The 13,765-nt window shown below is 40.5% G+C and overlaps 1 protein-coding gene across 2 annotated transcripts in view; it reads right to left on the bottom strand.

Annotated features, from left to right (window-relative positions):
* Positions 1 to 10,573, bottom strand: part of Galphao (G protein alpha o subunit) — a 1,276,387-nt gene extending 1,265,814 nt beyond the window's left edge. The window contains exon 1 of one of the 2 annotated variants that reach the window (XM_067140187.2): positions 9,755 to 10,573. In XM_067140187.2, the coding sequence (XP_066996288.1) occupies positions 9,755 to 9,872 (118 nt within the window). In that variant the 5' untranslated portion in view covers positions 9,873 to 10,573. Of the gene's footprint in view, positions 1 to 7,877; positions 8,327 to 9,754 lie in introns of those variants that run through there. The other variant, XM_067140188.2, reaches the window with a different exon arrangement.
* Between the last annotated feature and the right edge of the window lie 3,192 nt (positions 10,574 to 13,765).

The raw sequence follows: 13,765 nt of genomic DNA, 5'->3' as shown, positions 1-13,765 counted from the left end.
GCCTACGTGATTACAAATGAGGAGCTATCTGACGGTGAGATAACGGCTCCGGTCTAGAAAGCCAAGATAACGGCCGAGAGGATTCATCATGGCGACCACACGTCACCTCGTAATCTGCAGGCCTTCGGACTGAGCAGCGGTCGCTTGGTAGGCCATGGCGCTTCGGGGCGGTTGAGCCATGGGGTTTGGTTTGGTTTGGTTTTGGACATCCAACACATTACCATATATAAAAGCAACTTACGTTCAGGCAACAACAAATTTAGACATTTATGCTCTTCTTCGCTCTGATTTAAAACTAGTAATCTCTAAAATATTTTACTGAGACTATTTTCCAAATATATGGGTAAGCCAACATATCAAAAGCAATACCCGGAAGATTGAGTAAAGAGGTTACGATTAATGGAATCCAATAGTAGTATAGAATATAGATCATTCGTGTTTACTGTGAAACTGTACATTTTGCAAAAACTGGTGAACACAGAACCAGTACTATTATCTACAAAAATATGATATCAACTGAATTAGTTCAGGGACGATTTTAACATTAACATCACGATGAAACGGTTACAGCTTTCCTCTGATACGGAATAGAATGATGTTATTTAGTAGCAAATGCCGATTTTACTTTGGCGTATGATAAAATACAATATTCTTTTATTTGCCTGTGCTTACAAAACTGGAAAGTAAATTTCCGACTAATTCCGCTCAATGGAGGCAGATTTTCAAAAAGTTCCTGGATACGCCCGGAAATGTCAGTACATAATGGTCCCCATTCTTGTATCCACTTCCTCGCACACTCGATTCCGAGAGTACGGCGCCGCTAACCGCTAACCTACGCAACAGATACGCAGTGGTAAGTACGGAAGCCCACGCTTACATCAAGTGACATAATAATAATAATAATAATAATAATAATAATAATAATAATAATAATAATAATAATAATAATAATAATAATGTAAAGATCTTCAAACCTCTTTAGAACAGTCGAGCTGAGTGCCTTAGACGGTTGAGGCGCTGGCCTTCTGACCCCAACTTGTCGGGTTCGACCATGGCTCAGTCCAGTAGCAATTGAAGGTGCTCAAAAACGTGAGCCTCGTGTCGGTATATTTACTGGCACGTAAAAGAAATCCTGCGGGACTAAATACCGGCACCTCGGCGTCTCCAAAAACCGTAAAAGTAGTTAGTGGGAAGTAAAGCAAATACATTATTATTATTATTATTATTATTATTATTATTATTATTATTATTATGTTTGGAACAAGAAGTCAACAACAACCTGGATTCATAAATAATGTATGTCTAGCCCTTAGTTCCCGTTTCCTGATACGGGGTTGGCGATGAGGCGAGATTAAATTTTATAGCATGTATTTTACGGCCAGATGCCCTTCATGATGCCAACCTCGGCTAAGCAGTTAATGGAGATTAATGTTATTTGCTTTACGTCCCACTAACTACTTTTACGGTTTTCGGAAAAATGAAGATTAAATGAGTAATGGTGACTGAAATTGGGTAAGGAGGTGGAAGGAATCTGCTGTGACCTACGAACTGTCCCGGTATTTGCCTGGAAGTGAAAATTGGGGACCACAGAAAACCATTCTCAGGACAGCCAACGGTGGGTTTCGAAACCATTCGTCTTCCGACTGCAGAGCTTGGCTCCAAAGCCGTAGCGCCTAAACAGGCGCGACCACTCAGCTCGATAATAATAACAACACATGCAGATGGTTTTTAGCAATTTGATGTGGCTATTGCCAACCCGATGTAGTTGTCCTATTCTTCACGTGCATTTATTTCTCTATTACTCGAAATTCGGTTACACGAATTCTCGATTTCTCGAAGGAAACATTTCCTTCCTTGAAGCAGAAAATACTCTGTAACTCGAATTTTATGCAACATTAACTGAGCAATACATTTGTGGTTTGTGAGGAACAGTTAAATAAAGAAAGGTTTACAGTGATGCTGGGAGCTAACATGACGGAAACAGAAAAAACTAAAACTTCTAGTGATCAGAAAATCGACGAAGCCTCGCTGTTTCTCGGGTGTGAATTTATTAGCGGTCACGTACGAAAGCAACTCCCGAAGTTGCGGTTAGCAAGCTTAATTTACGAATCTCGGCTGCGTGGTATTGACGAGAAGTTTCAAAGTGAAGGGAGGAAAGGTTAATGGTAACAAACAAGAGACAAAAGGATGTTTTTCAAAGGTGTTAACGAAGGTATGTTTCTTGTTTCACTACTGTGTGTTCTGTACCCTGTCTTCTAAAAAGTTACTATAATGAAAATCCACAGCCTATTTCCAGTCATTCGACCGGGTCAGGAATGGGATGAATAAAGCCCCCATCTAGCGGCGAGGATAGGAATTGTGTCAGCTGCCGAAGCCTGTCGCATTCCTCTGGGGCAATGATTAATGACTGACAGATGAAATGAAATATTGGAGAGTGATGCTGGAAAGAAAGATGACAGGGAAAACCGGAGTACCCGGAGAAAAACCTGTCCCGGCTCCGCTTTGTCCAACACATGGAGTGACCGGGATTTGAACCATGGAACCCAGCGGTGAGAGGCCGGCGCGCTGCCGCCTGAGCTACGGAGGCCTAAAAAGTTACTGCAATAAGGGTTATAATTAAAGTAATGCCGTAAAATAGAGTTTGTTTGTATATTACGTACTGTTATAAGTAAGGTATTCAGTATAAGCCCGTAGATACATATTATTCGATCCCCTTCTTTTCCTACCACTTTTCCCACACCTGGGGGGGAGCGGTCGTGTGGATTTGGCCCTGTTTTACGACCGGATGCCCTTCCTGACGCCAACCCTATTTGGAGGGATGTAATCACTATTGCGTATTTCTGTGGTGGTTGGTAGTGTGCTACGTTGACAGAATATGATGAGATTGTTGGGACGTACACATACACCCAGTCCCCGAGCCAGAAGAATTAATGAGAAGCGATTAAAATCCCCGACCCGGCCGGGAATCGAACCCAGGACCCTCTGAACCGAAGGTCAGTACGCTGACCATTCAGCCAACGGGTCGGACCTTATTCGATCATGTGCTATACACGCTCAAAAACTATATTCTCTATATCTCGAAATTTCGACAATTCAAAATAAAATTTAGCTCCCGAGGTGATTCGAGATATCGAGATTCTTGTAATATTTTCTTCACATGGAACTGCTTGTTGTACTCTTCTTGTTGCTGGGTAATTCTGTTTTAACGTTACTTTACTATCACACTAATGTAGGTGATCATTGCCACTGGGATATTTCCCAATTCCGATGTATTTGTTAATAAAAATTTAAAAAATACCGTATTCGAGATAAACTCAAAAGTACAAATGGAGCAAGTAAACGGCGCACTTTGTTTTATTACATGAGAATTATAATAAATGAATAACAGTAATGGTTAAATTGTTGGGAAACAATAAGAGTATGCTCTAAGAATGATGTCTCGAAAGTACATTCAAATTCTTTGCTACTGGGTGCAATCAACCGAACCAGCCGTTATGAAAAGTACAACAGTCACGCAAACTATCATTTCTTGAAATCGCATCATGAGCCACGAAGAAACCTATCCCACTGTTTCCTACTTGAACACTCTTTGGCGTAGCAAGGAGTAGAATAAAATTATCTTTAACTTCCAAGAATAATGCTCTTTTAAAAATATAATACAATCCTCGGAAAATATGGATAATTTAGCAAATTTCTCCTAATTATAGCGTGTTAATTTTGTACTTATCGGGTCGTTACTCTCACCAATGCATGTTGCGTTCAAAACGTCCGAATCTTGTCTAAAGTTCCTCAGCCAACCCTGCTGGGCTACTTTTCCCACAAATCCGCAGAGTTCACGTGAAAACATACATGTGACGTCGGATCAAATGGTGAGGTTTTTGATTATCAAAGGATGCCCTTTTCGTATCAAGTATGTGTATCGAAGGGCGAGATATGAAATTATTGTTTGATTCAACCTCCGGGAGAACGTGACATATATTTTCATAACGACTGATTCAGTTGTATTTTTCCTAAAGTATTGCACCCTGCGAAAATCTCATATTATTTGGAAACATCGCACATTTTGACAAATACCGATAGACACTAGCAGATTCAGTAAGTAAGTAAGTAAGTAAGTAAGTAAGTAAGTAAGTAAGCAAGTGAGAGAAGGAAGGAATTAAGAAGGTAAGCAGATGCTCAGATATGAATAGGAAATATTCCTGTATCAGTTCCCATGTGAACTTATTTAGCCGTGCACAGCTTCTCCCAAAATCTTATAATACGAAATACAAATTCTAAGGTGACAGTTCTTAATAACGTAAAACGTTCTTGGGACAATATAATTCCATCAGAGATTCAAGTATTGCTCAATCTGCTATGTTTGTAGGAGTCTAAGGACTTTATAATCACTATTACCGTGAACTTATTGTGAGGATGTGAATTCGTAATTAACTGGAACTGGCAAAGGTGTCACCGGACTTGATGAGGATACTTTTCAGTATTCATGAACGAGAGTAAGGATGAAACCAGAAATTAACCATAGCTAATAATAATGTTATTTGCTTTACGTCCCACTAACTACTTTTTATGGTCTTCGGAGACGCCGAGGTGCCGGAATTTAGTCCCACAGGAGTTCTTTTACGTGCCAGTAAATCTACCGACACGGGGCTGTCGTATTTGAGCACCTTCAAATACCACCGGACTGAGCCAGGATCGAACCTGCCAAGTTGGGGTTAGAAGGCCAGCGCCTTAACCGTCTGAGCCACTCAGCCCGGCTTAACCATAGCTAGGATGATTAACGAAAGTAACAATGAGCCAGGAGAGATCAACTCACTTAATTTTCAGGTCCTGTCATGACACGTGTTTAAGTAGTTCAGGTATAAAATGTCGATGTGTGTGTGTGTGTGTGTGTGTATGTATGTAGTCCGAAGATAAGGTAGATACTCGCTAGAAGGGATACATTGTATAACATTTATAATATTGTTATCGAATTGAAAATGCAGAGTTTGGAAAGCATTTCATAACCAACTGAAATATTTCAGTCCGATTTCATGAAAAATAGGCCTATACTTGCATGAAGATGGATCTCGATACGTAGCCACACAAATCGATCTCACTGCCTCATTGACCTCGTGGTGTGTAGGAGGCTGTAATGCAGGAAAAGGAAAGGAATAATAATAATAATAATAATAATAATAATAATAATAATAATAATAATAATAATAATAATGGTTTTACTTCCAACTAACTACTCTTAGTGTTTCCGGAGACGTCGAGGTGCAATAATTTTGTCCCATTCGAATTATTTTACGTGCCTGCAATCCACCGACGACACCTTCAAATATCACCAGACTGAGCCGGGATACAACCCGCCAACTTGGGCTCAGAAGGCCAGCGCTTCTGCAGTCTGGGCCACTCAGCCCAGGCAAAAGGGAGCTGTGCATTACACTACCCAAACATTCGCCTGGAGTTGAACAAGGAAATCACAGAAAACCATTTCTACTGTGGCCGTGAGTAGGAGTTTGAGCCACATCTCTACCCACTTGTGTTATATGAGGCTGAGTGGCGCCATTGCGGCCCCTCAAACAACCAGTCTTATGTTCGTTGCAGTGCCATTAATCGAACCAAGGCATTCTAGGCGGGACCACAAAAGTCGAAAAACATTTCAACAGTAGGCCTACAACGCTCTGCTCTCCAAGCATTACAATCTCCAGATCAGAGTATTTCGCTCCCTAAAAGAGTTTCGAATGACGCATTAAACAAAACTATTCAGCATCTGTTGACTATTTCCACTCCATTATCGTTGTTACGAAATAATTTCATTACCATTCCAAATCGCTGTGCACGATTCCAGTATCAGCACGAACGTTTCCGGTCGAACAACAGCTGCCCTACAAGCAACCGCAATTCATTTAACAGTGGGCAGACACCTGATATGTGCCACACTTTTATTGATCGATGCTAGATCCCGTGGGCGAATACGTCATAAAACTTTTCCTCTGGCCCAGGGGAATAGTAGAAAGTCATAACCACTGCGGCTCTGCAGGAATATAAACATCACCTCTCATCTTATGCAACAGGCTCGTAACATAGCGCCTATTTAACACTGAACTAGCAATAATTTCAGAGTGATTAACATAAATCAGCTATGCCACCCAGTTAGTTATCATCACAAGTTTATGCTCTAGTTACACAATAACCAACAACCTATGATCGTGCTTGCAACTAATCACCCGTAATATACAGACCGTGTATTGTCATAAGTTATTCTATTCAGTGTGATTTGAAGGTTATAATGTAGTTCCCTCCTTAACAGTTTCGAGACATACAAACGGGAAGAAATGTCATCAAATACTGTCTTTCCTTACCTGAAAGGCGTCTAGATGAATACGGCACGAATTTATCAGAAGGAACACAAAGCTTAAATCATCTGAGAGGTACCTATGCAGACTAAATTCATGTACTTTTTATCACGTAGAGAAATGAAATAAAGTAACGGTAACTTCAACTGAATCTAAATGAAAACTATTTAAGGAGACAGTGACGTCTATAAGGTTCCAACTTACATAGTCCAGTTTCCCAATGTACGGTGGAACTGGTCCCAATAAGCCATTAACTACATCGACCAAGGGATGAAGTAAGTTTTCTCTCATTTTTACAGTCATAACTCCTTAAATGGAGTGCATCAAAACATACACTGAATAACCAGGTCTTAACGCACTAGGGACACGGTCGCATATCGTACAGTCTAGTCGTAGAATCAATGGATTTATTTCTTTTATCACAGTAAAACAATCTCCAGGATAATATGACGAATATTATACGCAACGAAAATACATTAACACTGCGCAGATGGCATGAGGTGATCTTGATACTAGGTAGTATCAATAAAGAGTGCAACTCAAATGTCATTTTGTTACAAAATACGAAAAGATGTGCCACTACACCCGTACGCTAAAATAGAAGGAAAGAAATCTCATTTAATTGCTAGAACAGCTGTCAATTTTACAGTCGCTTGGTGGAGTGAAATCCGGGGCGACTGGGCGTGCCTTCGTCAGTTAAATCACAGATTCGAATCAGACAGCAGAACGTATTTTCAAGTTCTCATTTCAAACAACGGATATCGACACTTTAAACGTGAGAGCAATCCTAGCAAAAATCTATCAGTACCAGCAAAAGTTTCATTAAGAATATCAACAGCTAAAATACTTTCTTCTAAAATATTATACGATATTATTCAATTCAAGTAAAAACAACCCAACGGGCAAGGTTAGTTACAAGGAGAAAAGAAGCAGAATCATTATTTGACAAATGTAAAATAATTCGCAATTTCGCGTTACTCTTGGGCCTCTGCACTGTTCACTCTTCCAAAGAGCATTTATACAATACCAATTAAACCATGTGAAATTCATGATTTCCATTCTTGTCAAACCGAAGGAAAACATGTGTCAATCTGAAATATTAAAGCGATATAAGACACAGTAGAGGGTGGATGAGAGGTACCATGAGAAAACTTTATTACCCAGCCAAAATCCACCCACACATTTACTACCTTCTCAATATATGGAAGCAACAATACCATATACTGCTCGTGTAGTCGGAGCAGTTCTTAATTGTACAACAACAAATATTTTTCCACTGACAGATACGGCACGCGTAACAAGAAGATGGGCCCAGAAATGCAATAGGGTTCTAATGTTAAGCAGGAATGACGTAGTTCGGCAAATTATACGCTAGGGTGCTCCGAGGCACTCATTACACACATATGGCACCAGGGACAGAAGGGCACGCCCCCAGTCTACTTCTGAATACATGATTACACGACGGTTCTGTAGTCTTGGTAATGTCTTCATTATAGCGATGTATATCATGCTAAAAACCCCACCCAAGGAACTTACCCAAGAGTAGTAATTTGATGTCCTTAGCTGCTTGCAATCCATCTTCCTTTAGGTTCTTCTCGATCTGCTTGCTTCTGTCCAAAGCAGCACGCTCTTCTGCAGACATTCTGCACCCCATCGTGCGACCTACCGTTTTGAGAAACGTGACGCCGGCTTATTTAGTCCGTGGGGTTAAAAAGAAAGAAAATAGCTTCTTCGAACCTCGGAGAAAAAACTATCTAGCGCCTGATCTGTATTCACCGACCGAGAGTATACAGATAAATGCAGAGCTCAACTCTTCTTCAGCCACGAACAAGCACACGGTTTTTGTCTCCTATATACCGCTACTCTCACCTTGGCAGGTACGAACATTACACACACACACGGCACGAGACCTAAAGCGCGCGAGTGCTCATGACGGCACGCTGCTCTAACTAGCACTAACAGCCAGTCACTATCTCGCAAGCCGCGCCCTCTCTCAACACACGCTCAAATGAATCCTTCACTCACGTCTCACAATTTTGATAGGCTAGCATGCGCGCGCAATCGCACCACACCGTTCGTTTCCCTTCGTACAGTGTACCAAACTACGAACTGAACAAAGTAAGAAGAAAATATACGCTTTACTATAGGTGTCTAAAAAAATATTCGGAACTGCTATAACATTCATTAGAAGAAGATAGCAAAAAGGAATCAGAGCGTATTATGGTTAATTTCCTCGGTGTCGGTAATTTATGCTTCAAGTTTACGTTGCCAGTATTGAGTCGGTGCCGTATCATTGAAATAGTTCGGATATCCGACACCAGATAGTGCGCTGAAGACACGCCTCCACGCACTTCCCATTCACGCGACGAAGGCACTTCGTTCGCATGAGCACGTCAATCTACAGTTTCAGTCGGACTGCGATCTATGACGGGTACCGGAGAGTACCAGCTGAGCAAATACGTGTTCTTTCCAAATGGATTACTCGTTCTACGTAAAATGGAAGTTCGTTGTTTCAGATAAACCTGTCAGTCACACATAATCAGTTTCGCGATATTGTGAAGATTCTTGAAAGTCAGACGTTAACAAAATTTACAGGAAGACAAGAAGAAATGTGTAAATATGCACCTAATGTGAGTCACAAAATAAGCTCACGCTGACTCAACCAACTAACAGAACTTTTTAATTATTCGTTTGATACTTAGATATTTATGGGTGCTATTTATCAATAAGAACATATTGTGACTACAAGTATAATCGCTCCAACTTTTTTTTCTTTGGTATGTTTTGTATGAAAAAGTCGTGTACAAATGAAATCTCTCCATCCATATTAAGCGATATGGCCACTCTGTTACAGAAACACAACACGGCAGCGTGACGGGAGAACACGTGAGCGAGCGGGGCAGGAGAGCTGAGGTGAACTGCGCCAAGTCTCCACTTTCGTCAATTGCGCTGCCGCCAAGTTGAAACTACGCCCTCTTTTACTACCACTTCAGTTCAACTAAGATAAGCAATGATTTCAAAGAAAATGAAATATTCCACTGAAATATGAGTCAGACGTAACAATCATATCGAAATGCAAACTGATAAATAAAATAAAGGGATGATTTCACACATAAATTGCACGTTCGCGCAGTTTAAACGTTAGCATCTAAGACTACTCTCAAATGAACGTATTTACACAGAGACTTCCAGGAAAGTTCTGTCAACGCAACTGTCTTCATTATTCCCCGTGAACACTGGAAAAAATTCGTGTGTGTATATATCTTAGCGATCTTCAAAACATACATTAGCTTCAACGAAGTGTGTACTTTTCTGTCAATGTATGATTAATATCCTAAATAGTGTCCCATTCAAAACACACAAGTTCGGCGGCAGGGAAGTAAAATCCAAGGGCCCTTAAGAGCTCAACTTACCTAAGAGTAAGAGTTTTATATCTTTGGCTGCCTGGATGCCATCCTCCTTGAGATTCTTCTCTATCTGCTTGCTGCGAGCCAGAGCGGCCCGCTCTTCAGCGGACATAGCACACCCCATCCTGCGCCCAGCCTCCTTGACAAACGTGACGCCGGCTTAGGAATACGTGGTTCACACAGAAACGACTGCCTGTCACGAGCAGACTTAGTTCCCTTACTTCACTGGAACGCCCAGTATCCCTTCATTCACGCACACACACGTTACAAAAAAGGTTACACACAGACCTTCAAAATATCTACCGCTTTATTTATCTATCAATTGATCGTTATTTCTATCGCAGCATGCACTAACATCACACTGTCACTGCACACAATTTTTTTTTGCTTTCACACAAGTTTTTTAAATTTTCTGCGGAACACTTGAAAAACACGTCTAGTTTACCTACTACGAAACACAATTAATTCTCAGCTGGAGCTGGCCAGCAGAGCGCAGCCGGCTGCAGACATTAGGGATGCTTGCTCTTGCTACACTAACAGCCCGGCGAAACTACTGCCGCGCCCTCTCTCGCATGAGAATCTTTACTCCCGCCTGGAGTCTGTGTGAGCGAAGTGCGCCTGCGCCACCTTATGCTATCTCCATTCGAGTTGCTTTTGCACATCCGGATGTTCGGTAATGTAGTTACTTATCATGCGAGAGTTTTGCTTCCGGTTCCCTTCATCATATTGTTTTTCTCTTACCTTCTGAAATTGAGCATGTCCCATTAAAACTAACTCTTTTAAGATATATTAAATAATGTGGCTCAATGTAAACACGTTATGTCAATGCTTCGAATCATTCAGGAAACAACGGGCATGCTCGCTGAACACAGACAGTTGTTCTGCTGCCAGAGGTAAACAATTCACTTCTCAGAAATGCAATGTTAGGGAAGCAACCTCGCTCCATCTATTGATAAGTGAATGAACTGCGTCAAGTGAACGAGTTCAGGAACACCGTTCACACTTCATTAGTTCGCAGCTTTCACTCTCCACAGTGTTATGGAAATAAATCTGACAGGATACGCTACATTAGATCTTTTGCATTTATAATTCAGATTTTCATCATCACAATCACAATCAGTCACTACAGATCTGCATTTAGAGCAGTCGCCCGAGTGGCAGATTCCCTATCTGTTGTTTTCCGAGACTTTTCTTAAATGATTGCAATGAAATAGAAAATTTATTGAACATCTTCTTTGGTAAGTCATTCCAATTCCTAACTTCCCTTGCATTAAACGAATATTTGCCCCAAATTGTCCTCTTGAATTCCAACTTTTTCTTCATATTGTGACCTTTCCTTCTTTTAAAGCACTACTCAAACTTATTCTTCTACTAATTTCATTCCACGTTATCTCTCCACTGACAGCTCGGAACATACCACTTAGTCGAGCAGCTCGTCTCCTTTCTCCCATGTCTTCCCAGCCCAAACTTTGCAACATTTTTGCAAGACTGCTCTTTTGTCGGAAGCCATCCAGAACAAATCGAGGTGCTTTCCTTTGGATTTTTTTCCAGTTCTGGAATCAAGTAATCCTGGCGAGGGTCCCATATACTGGAACCATACTCTAGTTGGGGTCTTACCAGAGACTTATATGCACTCTCCTTTACATCTTTACTACAATCCCTAAATACCCTCATAATCACGTGCAGAGATCTGTACCCTTTATTTACAGTCCCATTTATGTGATTACCCCAATGAAGATCTCTCCTTATATTAACACCTAGATACTTACAATGATCCCCAAAATGAACTTTCATCCCAGCAATGCGGTAATTAAAACTGAGAGGACTTTTCCTATTTATGAAACACAACATGATATTATACTCCGTTTATCATCATACCATTGCCTACTGTCCATCCCACAGCATTATCGAGGTCATTTTGCAGTTGCTCACAATCTTGTAACTTATCTATTATTCCATACATAATAACATCATCCGCAAGAAGCCTTATCTCTGAATCAATTCTTTACTCAGATCATTTATATACATAAGAATTCCCCTCTTAATTATTACAGGGTCAGATAAAGCTTCGCCTACTCTAATTCTCTGAGTTCTATTTTCTAGTAATATAGCCACCCATTCAGTCACCCTTTTGTCTAGTCCAGTTGCACTCATTTTTGCCAGTAGTCTCCTATGATCTGTCCTATCAGATGTCTTAGACAGGTCAATCGCGATACAGTTCATTTGACCTCCTGAATCCAAGATATCTGCTATATCTTGCTGGAATCCTACAAGTTGATCTTCAGTGGAATAACCTTTCCTAAACCCGACCTGCATTCTATCGAACCAGTTATTAATTTCGCAAACATGTCTAACATAAATCAATCAATCAATCAATACTGATCTGCATTTAGGGCAGTCGCCCAGGTGGCAGATTCCCTATCTGTTGCTTTCCTAGCCCTTTCCGAAATGATTTCAAAGAAATTGGAAATTTATTGAACATCTCCCTTGGTAAGTTATTCCAATCCCTAACTCCCCTTCCTATAAATGAATATTTGCCCCAGTTTGTCCTCTTGAATTCCAACTTTATCTTCATATTGTGATCTTTCCTACTTTTATAAACGCCATTCAAACCTATTCGTCTACTAATGTCATTCCACGCCATCTCTCCGCTGACAGCTCGGAACATACCACTTAGTCGAGCAGCTCTTCTTCTTTCTCTCAATTCTTCCCAACCCAAACATTGCAACATTTTTGTAACGCTACTCTTTTGTCGGAAATCACCCAGAACAAATCGAGCTGCTTTTCTTTGGATTTTTTCCAGTTCTTGAATCAGGTAATCCTGGTGAGGGTCCCATACACTGGAACCATACTCTAGTTGGGGTCTTACCAGAGACTTATATGCACTCTCCTTTACATCCTTACTACAACCCCTGAACACCCTCATAACCATGTGCAGAGATCGGTACCCTTTATTTACAATCCCATTTATGTGATTACCCCAGTGAAGATCTTTCCTTATATTAACACCTAGATACTTACAATGATCCCCAAAAGGAACTTTCACCCCATCAATGCAGTAATTAAAACTGAGAGGACTTTTCCTATTTGTGAAACTCACAACCTGACTTTTAGCCCCGTTTATCAACATACCATTGTCTGCTGTCCATCTCACAACATTTTCGAGGTCACGTTGCAGTTGCTCACAATCTTGTAACTTATTTATCACTCTATAGAGAATAACATCATCCGCAAAAAGTCTTACCTCTGATTCCACTCCTTTACTCATATCATTTATATATATAAGAAAACATAAAGGTCCGATAACACTGCCCTGAGGAACTCCCCTCTCAACTATTACAGGGTCAGACAAAGCTTCACCTACTCTAACTCTCTGAGATCTATTTTCTAGAAATATAGCAACCCATTCAGTCACTCTTTTGTCTAGTCCAATTGCACTCATTTTTGCCAGTAGTCTCCCATGATCCACCCTATCAAATGCTTTAGACATGTCAATCGCGACACAGTCCATTTGACCTCCAGAATCCAAGATATCTGCTATATCTTGCTGGAATCCTACAAGTTGAGCTTCAGTGGAATAACCTTTCCTAAAACCGAATTGCCTTCTATCGAACCAGTTATTAATTTCACAAACATGTCTAATATAATCAGAAAGAATGCCTTCCCAAAGCTTACATACAATGCATGTCAAACTTACTGGCCTGTAATTTTCAGCTTTATGTCTATCACCCTTTCCTTTATACACAGGGGCTACTATAGCAACTCTCCATTCATCTGGTATAGCTCCTTCGACCAAACAATAATCAAATAAGTACTTCAGATATGGTACTATATTCCAACTCATTGTCTTTAGTATATCCCCAGAAATCTGATCAATTCCAGCCGCTTTTCTAGTTTTCAACTTTTGTATCTTATTGTAAATGTCATTGTTATCATATATAAATTTTATTACTTCTTTGGCCTTAGTCTCTTCCTCTATCTCGACATTATCCTTGTAACCAACAATCTTTAGATACT

This window comes from Anabrus simplex, chromosome 2 (assembly GCF_040414725.1).
Source record: "Anabrus simplex isolate iqAnaSimp1 chromosome 2, ASM4041472v1, whole genome shotgun sequence".
Taxonomy (NCBI): Eukaryota; Metazoa; Arthropoda; class Insecta; order Orthoptera; family Tettigoniidae; genus Anabrus; species Anabrus simplex.
The sequence above is the reverse complement of the archived record's forward strand: the minus strand, read 5'-3'. Positions and strand labels throughout refer to the sequence as shown.